Genomic DNA, 21,002 nt, shown 5'->3' on the forward strand with positions numbered 1-21,002 from the left:
GCAGTTTCGGAACACCGGAAATCAAAGCAAAAAAAGATATCACATGAACGCATAATGGAAGTGAAAGGAAAAATTGAGACGAACTGCCATCCAGAGTGGCCGGCATACAGCTGTGTTGTGGCATTTGAACTTTGACATTAGCCACCTTGAAGTTGACTCGACGTTGATTCAACGTTGGATCTCCAGACTTCCCCAGATGTTGATTACCATATTCCCCATGTGTGATCAGATCTGGACTGGCCGGGTCCGGGGAAATCTTGGCCCATCCGTCAACCCCAGAGGGAAATAGCCGACCGTGCATTGCGCAACAACTCGCGCCGTCCATGGCCATCCAGGATAGGATGAGGCTCCAAATTCTGCATCTGATGCTGTCCCTGCCCTCTTCCAGGATTAGGCCTGCTTCTTTTGTTTTTGCCTGAATTGGATGAACCAAGAACGAGTCGAGCACCAGCGCTCGGCTATCTCCGCGAAAGCCGAGTCATGGTCGGGGATACCAGCTCCACCACACACCCCCATGGTCATCCACAATATCACCGAATCGACACCGCTCTTGATCATCACCACAGCCGTCCAGCGACCTCAGCTGAGTTTTTCGCTGCATTTGGCCTCAAAAATATCTGATCTCGTGATGTTCAATGGGCTGACAGAAAGGACCAGACGCAATACAAATACAGGGAACGCGATGCTGAACAGGGCACGGTGGAATTATCAATGGCAGAATCTTCAACGAAGGTTGAACCCTTCCAATGAAAATCAACCTGGGCTTTTTTGCAACGAACTCCCGAAGCAGGGTGGGCAGTGGGAACCCTGAGCTAGGCCAGAGCATGGAACAAAGTCGACATGTGATCCCGGCATTCTCAACGGTCTCTCCCAGACCGGATAAACACCACAACGGCTCGCTGAAACCGCCGATATACGCATCCTATTACAGAGACACATTTGAAATCGAACATCTGAACGACAACAAATTGAGTTCAAGGCATGTAGTAGGTAGAACCCTTACATCAGCAGTGCTATGAAGGCCTGGAGGTTTGGATGCCGGGATGAAATTCAACATCCTCGCCACTCCCGACATCTGGATCCGTGTCAGGCTGGATAGGCCCGAGAATATGGCCGCTTCAAGAGGAAGAAACAAAACCCACCCACAAACGTCATCTCAATGTCTGATCCAGAGCGTTGGAGCTATCTCGGGCCTTCCGAGTTCGTCCGAACTTTGGCTTTTCTCTCCGCAAAAACCATCCCCGCGGCAAGGTCCAACCCCAGATATGCACAGGGGCAAGTGGAGAGGCTCAACTGCCTGGGACGAAGCCACAGGCCACGAGGACAGCAAAAAGACTTCACAGAACATGGGGTGTTGTGGAGGGATTCACCGGGGTAGTCGGGGTAGGGTCGGGGTCGAAGGTTCGTCGAAGCTCATGAGAGCAAAGGTATATTATCCCCTTCCCCAGGAGCCATCACCGCCAAGTGTTCCTCTTTCTCATATTCCTGTATCAGTCGACACAGAGGCTGAGACTCAGACATTCCCGCTGCCAAGGGTTCGGAATTATTTGAAGTATTTATCACCTGCTTCATACCTCGTCTCAGTCCTCCCTTACCTCCCGTCTCGTTCTCATTGTCTCGCCCTATCACCGACGACAACAACCGACCCTAAAACACCAACACTCACCCTCCTCCACCTGCCATCTCAACCCCAGCACAACCGCCTCAACTCAGTCAACATGCCCGGTGGCGCGGCTCCCCCCGTTGGGGCTGACACCCTCAGGGTGGAAGCCCCCGTTACCATGAAGGCGTACCTGATGTGCGTCTTCGCCGCCTTTGGTGGTATCTTCTTCGGTTACGACTCTGGTTACATCGCCGGTGTGATGGGCATGGACTTCTTCATCAAGACCATCGAAGGCCCCGGTGCTCTCGTCCTCCCCGCCTGGAAGAAATCTCTCATCACCTCTATCTTGTCTGCTGGTACCTTCTTCGGTTCGCTCGCCGCTGGTGATCTGGCCGATTGGATTGGTCGCAAGTTCACTGTCATCTTGGGTTGCATGGTCTTTATCGTCGGTGTGGTCCTCCAAACCGCCTCCGCCTCTCTCGGCTTGATCGTCGCTGGTAGACTCGTCGCCGGTTTCGGTGTGGGTTTCGTCTCGGCCATCATCATTCTCTACATGAGCGAAATCGCCCCTCGCAAGGTTAGAGGCGCCATCGTTTCCGGATACCAGTTCTGCATCTGCATCGGTCTGCTTCTTGCCAGCTGCGTCAATTATGGCACCCAGGACCGCGATGACAGCGCCAGCTACCGTGTCCCTATCGGTCTTCAGATGGCTTGGGCTTTGATTCTCGCCGGCGGTTTGGCTCTCCTTCCCGAGTCGCCCAGATTCTTCGTTCGCAAGGGCCAGCTCGACAAGGCGCGTGTCACTCTCGCCAGACTGAGAGATCAGCCTCTTGATTCCGAGTACATCCGTGATGAGCTTGCCGAGATCATTGCCAACCACGAGTACGAGACTAGCATTGCGCCCGTCGGCGGCTACTGGTCCGCCTGGATGGTCTGCTTCCAGGGCTCCATCTTCAACAGCAGCAGCAACCTCCGCCGCACTGTCCTCGGCACCTCCCTCCAGATGATGCAGCAGTGGACCGGCTGCAACTTTGTCTTTTACTTCGGCACCACCTTCTTCCAGCAGCTCGGCACAATCTCCAACCCCTTCCTCATTTCCCTCATCACCACCCTCGTCAACGTCTGCTCTACTCCCATTTCCTTCTGGAGCATGGAGAGAGTCGGCCGGAGACCTCTATTGATCTGGGGCGCCCTGGGCATGGTTATCTGCCAGTACATTGTCGCCATCATCGGCACCGTCAAGCCCGACGACGACAACTGCGTCAAGGCCATGATTGCCTTCATCTGCATCTACATCTTCTTCTTTGCCACCACCTGGGGCCCCGGCGCCTGGGTTGTCATTGGCGAGGTCTTCCCTCTGCCCATGCGCGCCAAGGGTGTGGCTCTTTCCACTGCTTCCAACTGGCTCTGTATGTGTTCCCCTCTTACCTCCCCATTACCATACCCCATAGACACAGCGCTAACCAGACGCCAAAAATAGGGAACTGCATCATCGCCGTCATCACCCCCTACATGGTCGACTCGGACAAGGGTAACCTCGGCGCCAAGGTCTTCTGGATCTGGGGCAGCTTGTGCTGCTGCTGCTTCCTCTACGCCTTCCTCCTCGTGCCCGAGACCAAGGGTCTCACGCTCGAGCAGGTCGACCAGATGCTCAACGAGACCACGCCCCGTACTTCTGCCCGCTGGGTCCCCCACAGCACCTATGCTGGCGGTGAGAAGGCCGAGAAGTCGGTGCAGCATCACGAGGAGAAGGTTACTCCTTCTGGGAGCGATGGAGAGAGCCAGGTTTAAGTTGGCCAACTCGGGTGTTGGGAATCAAATCATATTTCGGTGTTTTTGGGTTTTACATACCATTTTTATTAGCTAGTTTGTTTCTTTTTGCGATACCATCATCATCGGGTACTATGGAGGCGGGAATTTGGATATCAAAAAGGCTATCTGGAGGGTGTAATACCATGAATAATTAGCGCATGACTTGAATGAGAATTTGTATCAAGAATAATCTCAATACTTTGTCTGCTCGCCTTGAGATGCTTGCACGTTCTATCTCGGGAGTCATTCCACAACATTGTTCCTCCACAGGAAAACCATCCTGGGTCTTTACTTACACCAGCGTCTCTGTGACTTGTGCAAAGCATACCATCGAACAAAAAAAAGGAAAATGACATGACACCAAAACATTTCAAAAATGTCTGCAGTAAAGATACTGCAGAAAAAACACCAAAAAGAAAAGATGAGTGCGGTTTATGTGGATCGAACACATGACCTTCAGATTGACTTCCTGAAGTTGACTTCAGTCTGACGCTCTCCCAACTGAGCTAAACCCGCTTGTGTCGTTGTGTTACAGCGGAAGAATTGCGGCTGATATCAATGGGTTGTGGAGCTGGGCTTGGAGGGCTTACCCCTGAATAGGGGCTTGGCGGGAAGATGTTTTTTTGAGGGTTTATGCCTTTTGTGAGCAAGAAGTGTTGTTTTTTTTTTTTTTTTTTTAGATCTGAAGTCGGATTCTTTTGGCATCAAAGATGAGGATGGAATACAAGCGCAGTTTTGATACTTCTTTTCATTCACCCCTATTCAACCCTTATAAGCTGACTGCATCAATCCAGCATTTCATGGCAGTTCCAAAAGAAGTTTCCTAGAATTCTCACACCCTCTCAATCGCAGGGGGCTCCTGTCCCTTAGGAGGCTTGGGCCACCGATCCAACACCACACCCCCCTTCTCCGCCGCCTTCCCCTTCCCTTTCACCTTCCCTTTACCCTTTCCACCCCTCACAACCTCAAACCTCAACCTCGCCTTCGTCGGCTCATCCAACAAAACCTCATACTTCCCCGGATAAACAACCGTATTCCCCTCCTCATCATGTCTCGCCAAATTCCCCAAATTCCATTTCAGCCCCCCCTCCCTCTTCTCCCCACCCTTTACCCCCCTCAACCTCGTAAACGCCCCCAAAGTCTTGATCGGCCACGGCCCCGGCCCAACCCCCGGCGCTGATACAAACGCCAAAGCGACATAATCCGACGTCCGATTCCCCCTGTTCTCCACCACGACCGGCAAGTCCGGCAGCGGGCAGGTGTCAAGATACTTGTCATCACACCCCTCCAGAACCTCATCAACATCAATAACCGCCGGAAACTTCTTGCCAAACTTGGGAGAGAAGGTCGTGTAGTGCAGCCCGAAACCGAAGGCCTGCACAGGGGTCTTGTACCACCTGTACGTCCTCCCAAGCTGGCTATTACCCGCTGATGGCCGGAGCGCCATGTCCGTCATGGGGACCAGCTCGGTGAAGTTGCTCGGATACTGCGTCACTGGCAGCCTTCCCGCGGGGGACTTTAGCCCCGTGACCAACTCCATCACTGCCGTCCCGCCGTCTTGGCCTGGCCAGTTGGCCCAGAGGATGGCGTTGATTTTGGGGTTGGATAGCAAAGGTGTGTTGTCTAGTTGGTCGCCCATTTGGAGGACGATCAGAGGTTTGCTGAGAGTGGTCAAGAGGTTGATGAGAGATAGTTGAGCCCCTGGCCAGTCGAGGTCATACCGATCTTTTGTCTCACCCGCCGCGGAGGTGTCGATCCCCCCGAAATAGAGGATGTAATCCGCGTCTTTTGCCGCGGCCATCGCGTTGTCAGTCCAGGATTGGTTGGAGGCGAGGTCAGAGTGGAGGATGGGACCAGAGGCGGTGGAAAAGGGGATGCCGAGCTGGGAGGCGGCGTAGGCTGGGGTGTGGAGGTAGGCTGCCGTGCCGGAGTACCCTCCCCGAAGCTTGTCTTTGGCGTCGGACCAGAAGCCGATCATGGCGACTTTTTTGGGGCGGCTCTTGTCGAGGAGGTCAGACAACGGGAGTGCCCCGTCGTTTTTGAGGAGGACGGTGCCATCGACTGCAGCTTGGAGGGATAGTTTCTGGGCGGAGGGTTTGTTGACGTCTGCCCAGCCGAGGGAGGAATACAAAGACTGCTTTCCGTCAAAGTAACCTGCTCTGACTATCCCTTCGTATAATCGGAGAAGCGCGCGGTCAACGGTGGATTCCTTCAGGAGGCCTTGGGACCACGCCCCCGGGATGTCAGAGGAACCCTCATACTCGCAGCTTGTATCCATGCCCGCTTCAAACGAGATCGCCGTGCCCTCCGCGTTGGTGGCCGCATATTTGTGATTCAGAGAAACATCCAAAACAGCCTCGCAATCGCTAGTAATGTAATTGTTATGCTCTGTCCAGTTCCAGTGCTCCCTCAAGATTGTCTGCAGCAGATAAGGGCTCGCACACGACGGCACGCCGTTGACCGCGTTGTAGGCACACATGATGGAGCCCACTCTCGAGTCCCGAACACATTGCTGGAACGGCATGAAGTAATACTCGGCCATATCCTGCAACGAAATCTTCGCATTGAAGTTATGCCTGGTAGCACCGTTCCAGTCCTCAAAGTCGTTGGCTGCGTAATGTTTGCAGGTTGCAACCACTCTTCGCTCTTTTTCCGGCACGGGACCCTCCAGGCCTTTGATCATGGCTGCAGCATAGCGCTTGACCAACAGGACATCCTCCCCTGGTGTTTCCGATCCCCGACCCCAGCGCGGGTCTTTGAAGGGGTTTACATTGGGTGTCCAGTAGTCGAGGCCCGAGAAGCCAGCGTTGCCAAAGGCTCGACCTTCGATGCCGATGACTTCGGCAATCTTCTCCAGCAGCTCATCGTCGAAGGTGGCCGCCATGAGCAGGGGCATGGGGAAGGAGGTGGAAGAGTTGAAGGGGCCATCGCCCTGCCAGAACTGAGTGCCAGGTGCGTAGGCCACGCCATGAAGAGCCTCGCTCCACCAGTTGTAAGCAGGAAGCCCGATCCGAGGTGCCCCCAATGACTTGCTAACGATGTTTTGAAGTTTCTCCTCCGGGGTCAGGGCGGCAACGAGGGCGGCAGCTCTTTCAGGAGGTGAAAGAGTGGTGTTGCAGACTTGGTTCGTAGAAAGGAGGTCATCGACACAGTTGGGATAAAACTGGAAGGGGAGGTCAATGGCCCGGACAACAGCCGATGTGAGGCTTGCACCCCAGAAAACGGACGACTTCATGGCTGCAACATGAACGAAGTGCCAGATTGCGTCGAGAGGGGAATGCACAGCATCATCACCTCAATATAAAGACCATGGTGACAGTCCAACATGGAATAACACCACACCGACATGAACCGACATGAAGATCGGGAAGTTGACGATCTCTGGTAACTTGAGATATTAACCACTATAATACCCGCTCCCCACTACTCTGCAGTGCCATCGTCCGGGTTCCTGTCCCGGTGCTTCGGGGACGGCTGGGTCTCAAGCGCCGGCGCTTCATTGGAGCGCGTCTATCTCGGGGTAACATAGTCGGGATGCAACCTCGACGATCTTGATTGACGAGAACGAGACACCTTTAATTTTTACCCAGGTTCCTGGGCTCATAGAAAGGAAGTCTGCCTTGTTGGTGCGCGTAGCCTAGACGCCGGTGTGTGCTTATGTATGCCGATACGTGGAGATGGATAAAAAGAGGCAATCAATATTCATCCGGCGAGCTCCTGCTACTTCTTCCCACACAACCCAAGTGGAGCGCTTGCTACCTGGCTGCCCGTCATCAACGGTGGCAACAAGAAGAGGGGTTTGTAGGACCGGAAGAATGGATGGTATTGCCGGAGGTCCGCTGGATAATTCATCGACAGCAACATGTTGAAGACGAGCGTGAACAAATAAACGCCAGCACCATCTACGCAATGGAAGCTCAGGGTCCACCGAAAACCGAGCTCTGTTACCCGCAGCCATGCTTCCAAGCCTTCTCTCGTGTGTTCTGACTGTTGGGGCTCTGGCAGCCTCGGCGTTGGCCCAAGGGTCAGAGACAGACCCGGCACCATTCACCACCTTCGGTCAACGGATCATCTACGACCCCCCCGAGGGCCACAGGGCTTCGTACCCACGACATATCGAACTAGAGGATGGAACTCTCCTGGTTACTAGCACAGTTCTCGGGTCCAACTTCTTCACCCCCTCTGCAGCCTTCCCCGTGTTCGAGAGCAAGGATGGCGGCGTGAACTGGGAATGGGTCTCCAACATCACTGACCAAGTCAATGGCTGGGGGATGTCTGCTCAGCCAGCATTGCTTGAACTGACGGCTCCTTTGGCTGGCTTCGAGGCTGGCACTATTCTGGCGTCAGGAAACAGCTGGAGCGCCAACGGCACCCGTATCGACTTGTATGCGTCGACAGACAAGGCTCGGTCCTGGTAGGTTTTCTGGTCCTGTGTTTGTCGTCAACGTGGGGACCAATGCTGACATCACCATTCGCAAGGTCCTTTGTGTCAAATGTCGCTGCTGGCGGCAGGCCGAACACCACAAACGGTGCTGACCCTATCTGGGAGCCCTTCCTCTTGGTCCACAACGACGAGCTGATCGTATACTACTCGGACCAGCGCGACCCTCTTCACGGCCAAAAGCTGGCTCACCAGCGATCAACTGATCTGAAGACATGGGGTCCTGTGGTGAATGACGTTGCGTATGACGAGTATCTGGCCCGGCCCGGCATGACTGTCGTCGCCTACATCGCGCCCTTGAAACAGTGGATTCTAGTGTATGAGTTCCCGGTTGGCAACTCTTCATCCCACGGCGTCAACTATCCCGTCTACTACCGTCTTGCACCGGACCCAACCAAGTTCGACGAGGCGCCTGGGATTCCGATTGTCATCGAAGGCAAGGTCGCGCCGAACGCGTCGCCTTATGTGGTCTGGTCGCCTTACCCCGGCGGCAACGGCACCATCATCGTGAGTGACGCGGACCGGGATGAGCTATATTCGAACCAGTTTGGTGGTGATCCCGACAAGTGGGAGATGCACCCTTGCAGCCAACCTAGTGCCTACTCCAGGGCGTTGCATGTGTTCAACAAGTATCCGGAGCACCTGATGGTTCTCGGCGCGGCCATCTTCGACGGCGGGCCTGATGAGCTGAGCTTGAGTGTGTTAAGCTTGCCCGAGTTGTTGAAGAACAAGGTCAATATCGATGAGTGGCTTGCTGGCCAAAACAAGACACAGCCTGGAAACGAGTAGGAGTCAGAGCGGAGTCGGAAAATCTGTAGATGCCTATAGTCCGAGATACTGAATAGATGGGAATTGTTGAGGGAGCCCAGATTGAGCCACAGCAGCCAATCGGAGAATTTTTGGCTGTCGACATGCATTCGCGGCCTGCCACGCGTGCAAGGGTGATGGCAACGGACGCCACAGCTCAGCCTCAATTATGACATCAGTGCCGTAGCACTCCCACGTGCTGTGCAATCACGATACTGTAGATAGATGCAAACAGAAGGACATCGAGGTCGACCTTCTGATACAAAGCCACAAGCTTCGTGTTCCCTCCGCCTGGCAACAGCGCTTGGAACCATCTCAGCATCTCAGACGTTGGAGTATAAGGTAGCAAGCACACAAGCAAACCACCCCGCTTCTTGGAACTTCCACGTTCTTGGACATTCCGACAATTGACCCACCAGTAGGAGTTGACACAGCCGCTAATCTGCCAATCTCCCGCCCAACCCAGATTGGTTTACACTGCGACCATCTTCCAAGTCTCCTCCAAGTCAGAAATACCGAATCATCATCATGAGCTCATCCGACCAGAAGCCGCCGCTGGAGCCTGCAGACAAGCAGTCGTTTCCGCCCCCGCCTCCCGGCCCCCCGCCCATCCAGACCACACAGACACAGGTGCCAAAGCATCCTGACGAGACCCCTATCCCAGATTACAACCCGAGGCATCCTCAGTTTGCGCCGCCCACAGGCGGTGCCGACGACGACATCTACAACGCGACGCCGACATCCGAGCACCCGCCCCAGTTCCCGCCGTCTGGAGATGGTCACCACGATGGCGAAACCAAGAAGAAGTCCAAATTCTCCTTCAAGGAGTACTACCAAAAGGCCTCAGAAAGCTTGACGACCCATGTTGGCCCGGCAGTCAACGCGATGGCCCGCAAGACGGGCGCTGAAGGCTTCATTGCCGAGTCTCTGGACAAGGAATGTGAAAAAGCTGCCAGGATTTTGAGGGCATTCTGCAGTAAGTACAGCTCCATGGTTGCGCCTCCATGTCAGCCGCTAACATTAATGTTCCAGAGGACGGCATCTATGTCGACGCAGCGCAGCAACCTTCTTCAACGCCAGCACCCACACCCGCACCAGCTGCGACGGACACCGAGGCCTCGGCTACCGATGGCAAACACACAGATTCTGCCAAGACAAAGAAACCCAAGGTACTTCTCACGATACCTTCCAAGGTCATTGCGAAAGCCCAGGGCCTGGCTATCTTCACGGCCTTCCGTGCGGGTTTCCAGGGAACCGTCTCGGGCGGTAGTGGCATCCTGATCGCCCGCAAGCCTGATGGCAGCTGGTCTCCACCCAGCGGCATCAAGGTTGGGGGCGTGGGAGGTGGCTTCGTTATCGGCGCAGAGATTTACGACTGTGTCGTTGTCATCAACACCAAGGAAGCTCTTGACCTCTTCACAAAGACTCGCATGAGCCTCGGGTCCGATCTCGCGGTTACTGCCGGTCCTTTTGGCGCTGGTGGTTCTCTTGACTGGGGCGTTCCGGCGAACCAGAAGGGCAAAGAGAAGGAGAAGACCTCGCCACAACACCCTCCAACGGCCACGTCTCCACCGCTCTCTGCCGATAACACCCACTTCCAAACGGCGCCGCTTTCCCCTGGTGAGCTGACTGACCCCCTGGAAGATCCCACAAAGGGACGCAAGCCCAGTGCCTTACGTGAGGCCATTGGGAAACCGGTCTACAGTTATGTCAAGTCACACGGTGTGTATGCTGGCGTTCAAATCAGCGGTACTGTGATTCTGTCCCGCGATACCGCCAATGCCAAATTCTACGGCCGGCCGGTCACTGTACAGGAGATTCTGGATGGCAAGGTAGAACCACCTGCTGCAGCCAAGACACTCTTTGAGGTGTTGAGCGGTGCCTCTGGGTGGCGTGGACACAGCGGTTCCAGCCCAGTAACGCCCAACTTTGCGCCTGGGGCTGGTGTGCCGCCTCCCGCTGCAGCGACCACGTCTGGTGTTGCCGATGTCACTGCCGGTGTCAGGGGTCTTGATGTCGGAGGCTCCTCCAGCTCGGCAACCGCCCCGAGACCCACAACGCCGGCGGTAAATGCTAAGGCTGCCGAGGCCGCCGCAGAGGCGAAGCTTGCGTCCCCCACCAGTCCACCACCGCCGTCCTATTCGGAGTTTGCTCCGAGTGGGACCCAGCAGCAGCCAGAGGACCTCCCTCCTGCATATGTGGAGGGTCAAGGGACCAGGCCGCCCGCAGGTGACTCCAAGACCGGATTGCATTAGGTGCGGAGTTGAAGGAAGTTTGCATGTTTTTCGGAGGGATAACGTGGAGGACACGATGAGCATCGTATAGCATGTAACTGGTATTGGTGGATTAGCTTCTCAAGTCTGACGGTTATTATGATCTCGAAATACCCCCAAATATGATAGCACCCTGAAACCGAGACTGCCTATCTTCGTTCACCTGCTTGCTTCCGCCCGCCTGCGACCTTGCATGTACATTACCCCTAAGCTCCAAGTCCGAACAACCCCTCGTGTCTGGGTGTCCAATGCATTACTGCCTTGGTACCTTATTTACCAGTGCTGCATCACCACTGGTGATTGCAGATGTCTAAACTTTCAAGGGATATGGCTCGTAAGAAAAGTTCCGGTCTGTCATGGTTCAGACAAGTCGTCCGGTCATTAGGAGGATCTGTTCCGTTCCTATCTTTTGGCAAAGTCATGAGAACCTACCTAGTGATGGGTCAGACGTGTTAACTTGGGGGGCGAAAGCTTAGTTTTTTGTTGTTCCTGTCAACTGAAGTAGGAAGAAGCCTCCCCATGTTGGTGCGGCGGCCAATGTCCAGAACACCAACAGAAGTACCTTACATCGAAGTAATTTCCGCTGGCGAACAGAGGATAGGCCGAAGAAAGCTCCGTGATCGAAGCAGTGCCACCTTGAGCGGATATCATGAAATTTTCCAGTCGCGGGTCGGAGCGACCGCCGTGAGTTGTGATTGGGAAAAAAAAGTTTGCTGCTTCATGCATCTAATGGTTCTAGAGCGTTCAGTCGCGGCCCCGGACAGCCCTCCGATGTGCCAAGCAACATGCTCAAAGCTTATGTGACCCGAGGGAAACGCCAGGCTGGGACGGCACTTGGATATTTCTTGGGACGGACCGGACCATGTTGCCCGGTACCTGCTTCTTAGGTTGAGGGGGTTCGGGCTAATAATGATTGGAAATGCTGGAGTCTGCGGACGTGTGGTCTGATGAAGCGTTCAAGGACTGTGACAACTTGTCACAATTATTTCATTTATGGGAGCACATGCTTCTTTTGAGCTTGTCTCGGGCCCGGTCGTTCCAACTCCCGGGGCATGTCACGGCTGGGTAAGGGTTTGGGGGAGGCAAGGGACGGCAAGACCCCTAAATGGACGTAGGTATATAGGTAGAACCACCCAGGACCCCTCCAAGCCGAATCCTTGTCTCTTGGTTCCAAGACTACGCTACCTTAGTCCTGCTACCCGTTGAAGGACGAGTCGATAACGGCACCCCTGCCTACCTAAGACTCCACAACCTTCCCAAAACGCTCGCAAATCCCAACCTGGACTCGAGTCTCTCTCGTGTGCCGCTCTCTCTGCCCCATACATTAGAACTACGACCTACTCCAGATGCCCAGCTTCTGCCAACATGGCTAAATACCGCTCCGTTCTAGCACAGCATGACCAGTCTGGACTCTCTTCTTGTGCGCCCTCCAGCCAACCGACTCCTGACTGACCCTGCCCTCCTTTCGGACCACTCCCCGTACCGGTACCCAAGGTATCTGTCTGATATCTTGCGTGCCTTGAAGCCCGACAAAGTGACAGACCCTCGCCACCCCATCGCGCAGCTAACCCAAGCGACGGAAAGGCCCGACAGCCAGGCCATCCGCGTTCACGCATCCTTCTCATGACAGGTCCCGTCGTCCTCTTCAAGCCTCGACAATATGGACAAGCCACCGCCGCGACCTCTCCTTTTAGCGCCCCCACCCTCCGAATCACGCGCCGGCTTGAAGACGCCACCCACCGGTACCCCTCTGCCACCGAGACGATCGGCCTCCATAGCCGCCTGCGAGCTTTGCCGGGAGAAGAAAGCAAAGTGCGACAGCCGACGGCCGACCTGTGGACGGTGCTTAAACAACGGCGTCCAGTGCACCTATACCACCAAGGTCAATGAGACGCTGACCCAGGCCGATAAAAGAGAGAAGGCGCGATACAAGAAAGAGCGGGACGACCTGTTACATCTTCTGACTTCGATCCGTGACAAGCCCCAACGCGAAGCCGAAAACATCTTTGCCCGCCTTCGCGTTTTCAACGACCCATTCGAGGTGTGTCAGTCTTTGAGGGATGCCGAGCTGCTGCCTTTTGTTTCTTCTAGCCCGGCCAAGCTCCCCTCTCCGTCCGACGCGAATGAAATTATCGACATACACGTCCCAGCTCGACCGTGGACAACGCTGGTCAACGATGCTGTTGTTTCGAGGCTGGTGGCGCGCTTCTTCTCGCCTGGCTCCCAGCTGTTCCCGGCTATTGACAGAGATGTCTTCGTCTCCGACATGCAAGCCAAGAATCTGACAACGTCCAAGCTGTGTTCACCTCTTCTTGCCAATGCCGTCTGCGCCATGCCTTGTTTTGAGTTGACCTCGAGCACCGGTCTTGTCGAGCTCTTCCTGAGCCAAGCGAAATCCATCCTCGAGCGAGAACATGGCCGACCCTCTCTGCCTACGGTTCTCGCTTTATACCTTTTATACCTGATATCAACCTTGCTGGGCAGGGACCGTGCCGGCTTACACTTTCGGCGGACGAGCCTTGACATGTTGGAATACCTAGATTTGGAGTCAAGAATAAAATATTTGCGCGACGATGTTCCAGATCAGGCTCTCGAACGGCGTGTGTTGTCGAAAGCTCTATGGGGGATTTTCGTGGCGGAGAGGTAAGTTGTTATGTGCATTGCTTATGGTATGTCCCGCACAGAACGGATGGCTTGAGCATATGCTGACGTATAGTCTCTCTTTAGTCGAACCTTTTTGCTTTACAACCGACCCCCTCTAGTACGACCGCCGATGGTACCTAGACTTTTCGAATTGGATACCCCCATCCAAACATCACTTTGTGCTGACGATGCTCGCAATGCAGCGATGGCGGATGCCGACGGCGACGTGAATGAAAGATTGACGGACGCCTTGTGCAGTCTCGCCGAAATCCAATATACCATTGCCATGCATGAGGCTGAACAAAACACTGGTGTGGGTAGTGGGGAGGATATTGGGATACGGCAATCCATCCTTTTGCGGTGGAGGGTGCTGTGTGATTTGTTTTCAAATCAGCTTCAGGCAGAGACCAACTCGTCGTTGTCGAGCTGCTACGTCAGGTGATTAGAACTGGGCTCGGGTGTCTCGGCCTACACCATATATCTCTTTCCTAAATCCACCACTGTCGTCACATTGGAACGCTTGCTAACCTACTTATCACTCCAGCCTACAACAAAGCGAAGTCGCTCTCTCAGTCCTCCATCCCCTTCCCGCTGAGCTCACCCTTCCCGATGAGAGCACTGTCACAACGACGGTGAAAGATTTGTTCATACAACATGCTCGATTTATATCAGAGACAGTCGATGCCCTACTGCAGTGGTCTCAGAACAGGCCACATTATCCCATCGGTTTCGCCTTGTACTATTCACTAGTCCCCCTCATCCCCTTACTCGACCCTGAAGACACCAAGTCCGACACCCATGAGCTCTTCATAAACGGTTGTGTCAGGTTGAGTGTTTGCGCTCAAATATACCCATTCTTTGGTCGCCTGCTGCAGGCAATCGGGGCACTTGCCTGGCGGCTAGGGAAGGATGTCCCGTTGAAAGCTCGCGAGTGTTTCCAGCATATCAAGGTTTCCACTCCCAGGCATGATGTCGAGGATGGGGAGGTGCACGACATTCCGCTTGCCATGGACATTCCTAGGCTGTGGGCGATGCGCCATTTGCAGACGAACAATCATGTGGGTGACGATAAGAATGGTTATTTGCCTGTAGGTCAACTCGGCAAGATGATTGAGCATTGGAGTGGTGCAAATCGTCTTGATGGTGGGTAACAGCAGTGGACGAAGTGGTGGTGGCAGCAGTTGAGTTGAATGAGGTGTTGATTACCCTTACCTGGCCGAGGAACACACTCGATTGTTATGCACCCGTCGTGTCCCCCAGCCACAAGCCTTGATTGACAGCTGATACACAGTATATGCCTTGTTGAACTGGTAAAGTATGGTGTGGTTCAAACAGCTCAACAGGCCAGACAAAGGACAATCACATAGTGAAATACGACTTCGAGAGGATCTCGCACAACAATCCATCATATGTTGACCTGTTGCCGATTGGGGAAGAAATTACTATCAAGCAGCACGTTGCCGCAGCGTCTGAGTCCGGACTTCCCAAAGTGGACGGCGGCGAAAGATCGGTCCAGGCCCTTGGGCTTATCTTGCAGGAAATCTTTATTGAAATCTCGCATGTCTGCTTGATCTGCAGGTTTATCACTCAACTGCGCTTACTGTTCCCGACGTAGGTACTGGAGGAGGGAGTGTGTTTAGTGTCCTGTGTTTGACGGAAGGAAAACCCCAAAAATTTCAGAACCCTCATTGACCATCTCCTGACCCCTCCTCCACACGGTAAACAAAGCGATCAGCATCACAAGAATCTTAACACTTCCGCCGTATACTTTGCGACTTCTCCCAAATAGACATGGTAGCTGTTCCTTTTTTTTTTCCTTTGTTTTTTTCCATGTCTGATGGACATATCGGCTATTTTCCAGAACCGACTTAGCATCTCCCGTTGAGTGTAGGTCCATCTTGAGGCAATGGCCGAGGGACCTTGTTGGGGCGTTATCTGTAAACGGACTCATCTTGAACCTACTTGGTGAAGACTGTAGCGTGTGTAGGCATGTAATAAGTAAACATCCACCTTCAAGTCTTTTTGGATTCCCATCTAGACTCTGACGGCTATGAATATTGCTGTTTTCAGAATGTTGAAGAGATCTTTAGATGTATTGCAAGAGCACTGGTTGACATTATTCATAAAAAATCGGTAAACATTCACAGGTGGGAGGCCGGTAATCTTAGCTTGTTGAGTTAGAACCACTGACTTTTGCTCTATGTTGACACTATATACTATTCAGAACCATCTTCGCCTTCTCGCTGCTGGTACCGCAGGCCACGCCCATCATAGCCTGGGCCATGTCTCTGAACAATTCCACCTTGATCTCCGCCATCAACTCTCGCTTGACCTCTTCTCTTATCGTTCCCAGAAGCTCCACTCGTAACTTGTCCATGAGCTCCTCCCGTAACTCTTCCATCAACGTTTCCCGCAGGCCTTTCCGCAGCTCTTCCTGCGACTCTTCGGTTTTCTCAGTCACCAAGCGCTCAGTGTCCTCCATGACTTTATCTTGCAGTTCGACGTGAACACCTGTGAACTGGTCATCGATACGGTCATTCACATGACTGATGAGATGTTCTGCCTCCTCGCTGTTGTATCTGCAAGGTGATCGGGCGGCAGGCTCCAGAATCATCATCTCGAGCCGTTCGATGCGACTTTCCAGCCCAGTGTAGCCCTGAACTGCCTGGCCGGGTGTAGAGTCCTGAAACATCTTCTCAAGCCGTTCGATACGACTTTCCAGTTCGGCGTTGTTCTCCCTGAACACACGACCCTGGCCCAAGTCGAGTAAGAGCCGCTTGTCGGTTCTCGAGGAAGACAACGGTTCGCTAGTGCGCCGCCGTTTTCGATCTTATCAAGCCAATGTTAGCATGCACCAAGAAAGAAGTAAATGAAAATACATACCTGGCGGGGTAGCTAGTTGTGTTGGGTTTTGGTAGGGAGCCTTCTCAACATATGGTGGCGGTGACAACTCTTCCAATGTCTCCATGCCCAGATTGTCGCAACTAGGCGTTGGCCGAGGTGCAGCGACAGCATTGCCAAGGTTAACAACCTGACCGCCTGCACCATGATACAGCCTACCAATGGCTGCCCATCTCTCATCGGTCTGCAAGTCATTGAACAAAAAGACAGACGGCAGCAACGAGAGCTGATACCGAACCTCGGGCACCAGCTGCAGCATGTTCAGGTAGACGGTGAAGTCTTGAGCAGATGCGAGGGCCTTCATGGTATCCAGCAGACCTTCGGATCGCGCCTTTGGTACCAGAGGACGATTTTTTGGCACCACGAAGACAGGCGCCTGCGTCATGCTGAAGCGAAGGCTGATAAAGTTCTTGGAAGGATCACGCTGCATCGCCGGTATAGAGGGACCAGTGCTGTGATCGTACCCGACGGAGTGTATGTTTTCTGGGTGGACGAATATGTAAACGTTGACTTTGTTGGGCTTGCCGCCTTTGAGAAATATACAGCCGTGAAGCGCAAAGAGGGCTCGGTCGTTCGAAGCATCAACGTGCAAATCCATACGAAGATCGGGAGTATGTTGCAGGTGTCGGTTCGCATCCTCCCACTCCACCACGCCAGCTCGATCCTTCAAATCTATTTTGCAATGTCTTTCATCGTCGCTCGAATCGTCCATGGCGTAAAAATCGGGACCGTCGCGATTATCAACTCTGTCGTTCAAGGTGTCATCAAGCTTGTCACCGTCAATTTCACCTACCTCCCTCGAGCTACAAGCCCCGTAAGCACGGTTAGACACAATGGTCCAGTAACAATATCACGACAGAGGACAAAAAAAGAAGAGATACCGCCGCCCTTGCTAGACGACACAATTGTTGGCAGGGCTCCCACGAACGGAAGCAAGACAGCAAAGAGCGCCATGGTCAGCTGACTCCAACCGTCTTGCGGCCTATCTCGAGCCCCAGTCCTTTCAACAGGCGTTGCCTGATGATTAAGATTTGGAGAGATTTTATGGCTCTCGACTCGCAGGACGCTTGCTTTGAGCGTGCCGTCCAGGAGGTACGGAACGGTCGTGGATCGATAGATGCACGACGCCGGTATTGATGGAAAATGGAGAAAAGAACCGAAATGTGTGGTTGGTGATGATGATGCCGCCGCTCTTGCGCGACCACGCAGATGTCGGTAGGTATCGCACAAACGGAGACAGGGCAAAGAGCGCCGTGGCCAGCTATCTCTCTATCCCCACGGCCTACCAAGGAGTCGATAATGATGGCTCTTGGTTTGTGCGATGCGTACGTCGAGTGCGGCGTCGGGGAGAGACGGAACGGTAATTCACGCAGGCACGAGGGCCTAGGCGAAGTCACACCGGTACCATCAAGTCACTGACCCTAAGGTAGAGAATGGCTGAGTAGATTCATCGCAGATGTCATCCATCGCGCCGATGGCGACTCGACTCGAGGTCGGAGGCTGAATGTCGATGAAGAAACGGTTGGATTTTGATGGAGTTGGTGGATGGATGGAAATGAATGGGGAGAGACGTGGAGCCTCTTTTCGACTTTGGTCACGGGGGAGCCCAAGGCTTTTGAAGCCGCACGGGCCACAGAAAAAGCTGACACATCATGCCAAGCATGAAACCGGCCATAACATGCCAAGCATTAGATGCAACAAGCATACAAACACATACATCATGTGCATAAGTTTAAGCACAACACGCGAGCATAAAGCGCAAGCATAAGACAACGTTGCTTTCATCTGAACCAGCATCATCAAAGTCCCAACCAACGCCGTTTTTCCAACAAAGCCTTCGAAAAAAGAGGAAGAAAAAAGATAAGTTATTTGTATCAGCATCTATATCTACCAGAAACGTCTCATAACCATTGAAATATCCCTCTGTCATTTTTTGCCTTCCCAATATGACCCCATCTCCTCAACATTAACTGCTTTAGACTGACCACCAAAATTACTCAAAGCAGGCAGAACAACCCCCCAGGTATCATACGAAGAAACTAGAAATCTTGGTCTCCGATCCTAAATAATACTCCAGCTCTGGATACCCTGTCATGGCATCACTTACTGTCCACGGTCGCCCAACCAAACCAACTCCAGCACCCCGTCCCGCCCAGCCATGGCGCTCCCATCCACATTCTTCCACCTCCAATCATCCGCCCTCCTCACATAAACCTGCCTCACCACCATCCCCTCCTCCAACACCTCAGCCTCCTGCAAATCCCAACTCAGCTTCCTCCCCGTTCTGTGCAGGCTCGGCCTCTGCGGTCCCATGATAAAATCCAAATTCCACCCATGGTTCTGCGGCGCCGCATGGAACGTCGCCTCGAACTGGTTCACATCAAAGTCGATTCCCTGAGGATAATACGCCACACTAAATCCATTCGCAATCACAAAATCATCCTCGGTCCGAAACCTCTGCATCATGCAGTCCTCTCCACAGACATTCGACACCTTGGTGTAATGCCACGGATAAGCCACATGCCATCCCCCTCCTCGATAATGATGCAAGCTCAACGGCTTGATCCCCGACTCATAAAACCCAGACGGATCCCCATACAAGTCCAACTGCCACAGCTCATTCAACAGCGTGAGCTTGTAGTTTGAATTCTCATAAATGCACTTTCTCAGCAAGATATCCCCCTGCGGTCCCCACCCCGAGTTCGCTTCCTTGATCTTCTGCTCCGTTTTGCAACTCTCATACCTCTCGGCCACCAAACCCGCCATGGGCACACTCAGAAACACCCCTGCGCCCCCGAACGCCTGCGACCCATGCCTCTGAATATTATTCACATCCTCCGAAAACGTCCCAATATACATCGGAAACCCGTCATCAAACTCGTCAAACCTCTCCTTCAGCGCATTGAAGCTCGGAAAGAAGGTGTCATCATCGCACGTCACGAGCCACTTCTTCCTCGGCCTTTCCGGGTGGTTATACATGGTCGGCACCAATGCCAAATACCTCACGGCCATGATATCCTCTACATTAGACCGATACACATCCACATCGATCCCTGCCGTCGTCAAGATGTTATGCGTCTCCTGCAGCTGCTCATCCTCGGCATCCAACAGCATCAGAAGCAGCTTCCCACCGTTAGTATTCCCCTTCCCATCTGTCAACCAATACGTCCACTCGTTCACCGGGCTCGTCTTCGGATCGCTGAACCGTTTGTACGTGGTCGAGACACCAAACATGAATTCTGATGCATTGGCACTTCCGGGGAATGGAGACTGCGAAACGGGCGCCACAAGGGGCTCGGGGCACGACTCGGCTTGATACGGCTCGGGGTTGTTGAGGTCCACTGTCCTGATGGTGTCGGTCAGGAAGCTTTGGTTTAGCGCCGTCATGGACTTGCGGCGTATGGGCTGACGGGAAACCTGGATATATCGTTTCGTATACTCAATCTGGCCCCCCAGCTTGTACTTTTCCTTCCACTGCTTCAGCCGAGCAATGTCATAATTGCAGTCCATAGGAATGGATGAGTTGACCAATGCAGCCGCAATATCCCCTGTGGAGCTGGCCCGGTGTGGCTCTGTTGGTGTCGGAAGTGTATCTTGCCAGTCGGCGCCATGCTTCAATGGTCTCTGGAGATATATCGCTTGCTTGGCTGACGCGGCCGTTTGGATGATGGCGGTCTGTACTTCGGCACTGGATCTGAGAAGGAGGGTACTGATGGCGAGAATAGCAAAAGTCAGGACAAGAGCTCTCGCCATGGGGCTCCGCATGGGGAGGCAGCGGTGTGGGTTCGGCATCAGGGCCACCATGCTGCCGCTGCTGCGTCTGCTGCTGCTGCGTGTTGACGTCGTGGGCTTGTCAAAGTTAACGTCCGAGGTTGAAAATCTCAAAGCTTGACAGTCTGCAGCCGGCATGTCGTTTGTACTCGCCCTTGTCCGTGGAGACACTGTCACTAGCCCAACCGTTTGGGCGGAAGGAGCGACGCTTCACCGTGTGCCCGTGCCGTGGTGGCTCCCTGATGGTGCGAAGGAACGAAGGCAGACTCGGAACAGGAAGGAAGCTTGCAAATGTCGCCGTTCAGCCCTGGCAGAACTGACTGGGAACGCCGAAACTCTGGACTGGGAAGTCGGGGACAAAAGCCAACGTGGCAACTCAGAAAGCAATGAGGAACCAGCAAGGAAAAGATAGCAAGAAAGGACAGCAGTAGTACAATGTACGGTCCGACGCGGGTACAACGACACCTCAAGCTCACAAGATTGAGGCACGGCAATTGGGAGGACCAAAAGTGGCGTTGCCATCAAGTCAGAGATATCGGAAGCTCAGGGGAACGCTCGGAGCCATGTCGACCGGGCGGACATCTTTCGGGCTATTTCCCAGGCGGCATGAGGCGTCGAGCTAATTCTTATGGCGGTGACATGGAACGTCATCGAGTGGGAGTTTCCGAGGCAGGAGGGAAATGCCCGGTTTGATGCAGGTACCCGGGGTGGCACTGGCTACGGACGAGTTGGCAGCTGAAGTCTCAAGATG

General features: G+C 53.8%; 7 protein-coding genes and 1 non-coding gene across 8 annotated transcripts; 5 read left to right on the plus strand and 3 right to left on the minus strand.

Moving 5' to 3' along the window:
- Positions 1–311: 311 nt before the first annotated feature.
- On the plus strand, positions 312–3,611 carry QC764_0074860 (uncharacterized protein). The gene is made up of 2 exons (XM_062940691.1): positions 312–3,012; positions 3,084–3,611. Exons 1-2 carry the CDS (start codon positions 1,044–1,046, stop codon positions 3,392–3,394), a joined length of 2,280 nt encoding a protein of 759 aa, XP_062798607.1. The 5' UTR covers positions 312–1,043; the 3' UTR covers positions 3,395–3,611.
- Positions 3,612–3,841: 230 nt separating this feature from the next.
- Positions 3,842–3,931, plus strand: QC764_0074870. Its single transcript has one exon. It is a non-coding gene; the product is annotated as a tRNA-Phe (tRNA).
- Positions 3,932–4,247: 316 nt separating this feature from the next.
- QC764_500960 (uncharacterized protein) lies at positions 4,248–6,650 on the minus strand (the record flags this gene model as incomplete). The annotated part of the gene is made up of 1 exon (XM_062947362.1): positions 4,248–6,650. One exon carries the CDS (start codon positions 6,648–6,650, stop codon positions 4,248–4,250), a length of 2,403 nt encoding a protein of 800 aa, XP_062798608.1.
- Positions 6,651–7,264: 614 nt separating this feature from the next.
- QC764_500950 (uncharacterized protein) lies at positions 7,265–8,645 on the plus strand (the record flags this gene model as incomplete). Its single annotated transcript, XM_062947361.1, has 2 exons — positions 7,265–7,829; positions 7,895–8,645. Exons 1-2 carry the CDS (start codon positions 7,372–7,374, stop codon positions 8,643–8,645), a joined length of 1,209 nt encoding a protein of 402 aa, XP_062798609.1. The 5' UTR covers positions 7,265–7,371.
- Positions 8,646–9,191: 546 nt separating this feature from the next.
- QC764_500940 (uncharacterized protein) lies at positions 9,192–11,170 on the plus strand (the record flags this gene model as incomplete). Its single annotated transcript, XM_062947360.1, has 2 exons — positions 9,192–9,639; positions 9,696–11,170. The coding sequence occupies 2 exons, from the start codon at positions 9,192–9,194 to the stop codon at positions 10,916–10,918; spliced, it is 1,671 nt and encodes a 556-aa protein (XP_062798610.1). The 3' UTR covers positions 10,919–11,170.
- Positions 11,171–12,071: 901 nt separating this feature from the next.
- QC764_500930 (uncharacterized protein) lies at positions 12,072–14,021 on the plus strand (the record flags this gene model as incomplete). Its single annotated transcript, XM_062947359.1, has 2 exons — positions 12,072–13,579; positions 13,721–14,021. Exons 1-2 carry the CDS (start codon positions 12,597–12,599, stop codon positions 14,019–14,021), a joined length of 1,284 nt encoding a protein of 427 aa, XP_062798611.1. The 5' UTR covers positions 12,072–12,596.
- A 1,619-nt stretch (positions 14,022–15,640) lies between these two features.
- QC764_500925 (uncharacterized protein) lies at positions 15,641–18,055 on the minus strand. The gene is made up of 3 exons (XM_062947358.1): positions 17,901–18,055; positions 16,463–17,762; positions 15,641–16,408 (listed from the first exon to the last, which is right to left on the minus strand). The coding sequence occupies exons 2-3, from the start codon at positions 17,190–17,192 to the stop codon at positions 15,789–15,791; spliced, it is 1,350 nt and encodes a 449-aa protein (XP_062798612.1). The 5' UTR covers positions 17,193–17,762; positions 17,901–18,055; the 3' UTR covers positions 15,641–15,788.
- A 528-nt stretch (positions 18,056–18,583) lies between these two features.
- QC764_500920 (uncharacterized protein) lies at positions 18,584–20,389 on the minus strand (the record flags this gene model as incomplete). Its single annotated transcript, XM_062947357.1, has 1 exon — positions 18,584–20,389. One exon carries the CDS (start codon positions 20,387–20,389, stop codon positions 18,584–18,586), a length of 1,806 nt encoding a protein of 601 aa, XP_062798613.1.
- Positions 20,390–21,002: the final 613 nt, after the last annotated feature.

Source organism: Podospora pseudoanserina, chromosome 5 (genome assembly GCF_035222485.1).
Source record: "Podospora pseudoanserina strain CBS 124.78 chromosome 5, whole genome shotgun sequence".
Taxonomy (NCBI): domain Eukaryota; kingdom Fungi; phylum Ascomycota; class Sordariomycetes; order Sordariales; family Podosporaceae; genus Podospora; species Podospora pseudoanserina.

What these genes read in the sequence shown, in the direction of transcription:
- QC764_0074860 (XM_062940691.1), top strand. Translation starts at nt 1,044, where the DNA reads ATGAAATTCAACATCCTCGCCACTCCCGACATCTGGATCCGTGTCAGG. An exon ending in CACTGCTTCCAACTGGCTCT is followed by an intron (nt 3,013 to 3,083) that starts GTATGTGTTCCC and finishes CGCCAAAAATAG; the next exon opens with GGAACTGCATCATCGCCGTC.
- QC764_500925 (XM_062947358.1), bottom strand. Translation starts at nt 17,192, where the DNA reads ATGGACGATTCGAGCGACGATGAAAGACATTGCAAAATAGATTTGAAG. An exon ending in ACAACTAGCTACCCCGCCAG is followed by an intron (nt 16,409 to 16,462) that starts GTATGTATTTTC and finishes TGGCTTGATAAG; the next exon opens with ATCGAAAACGGCGGCGCACT.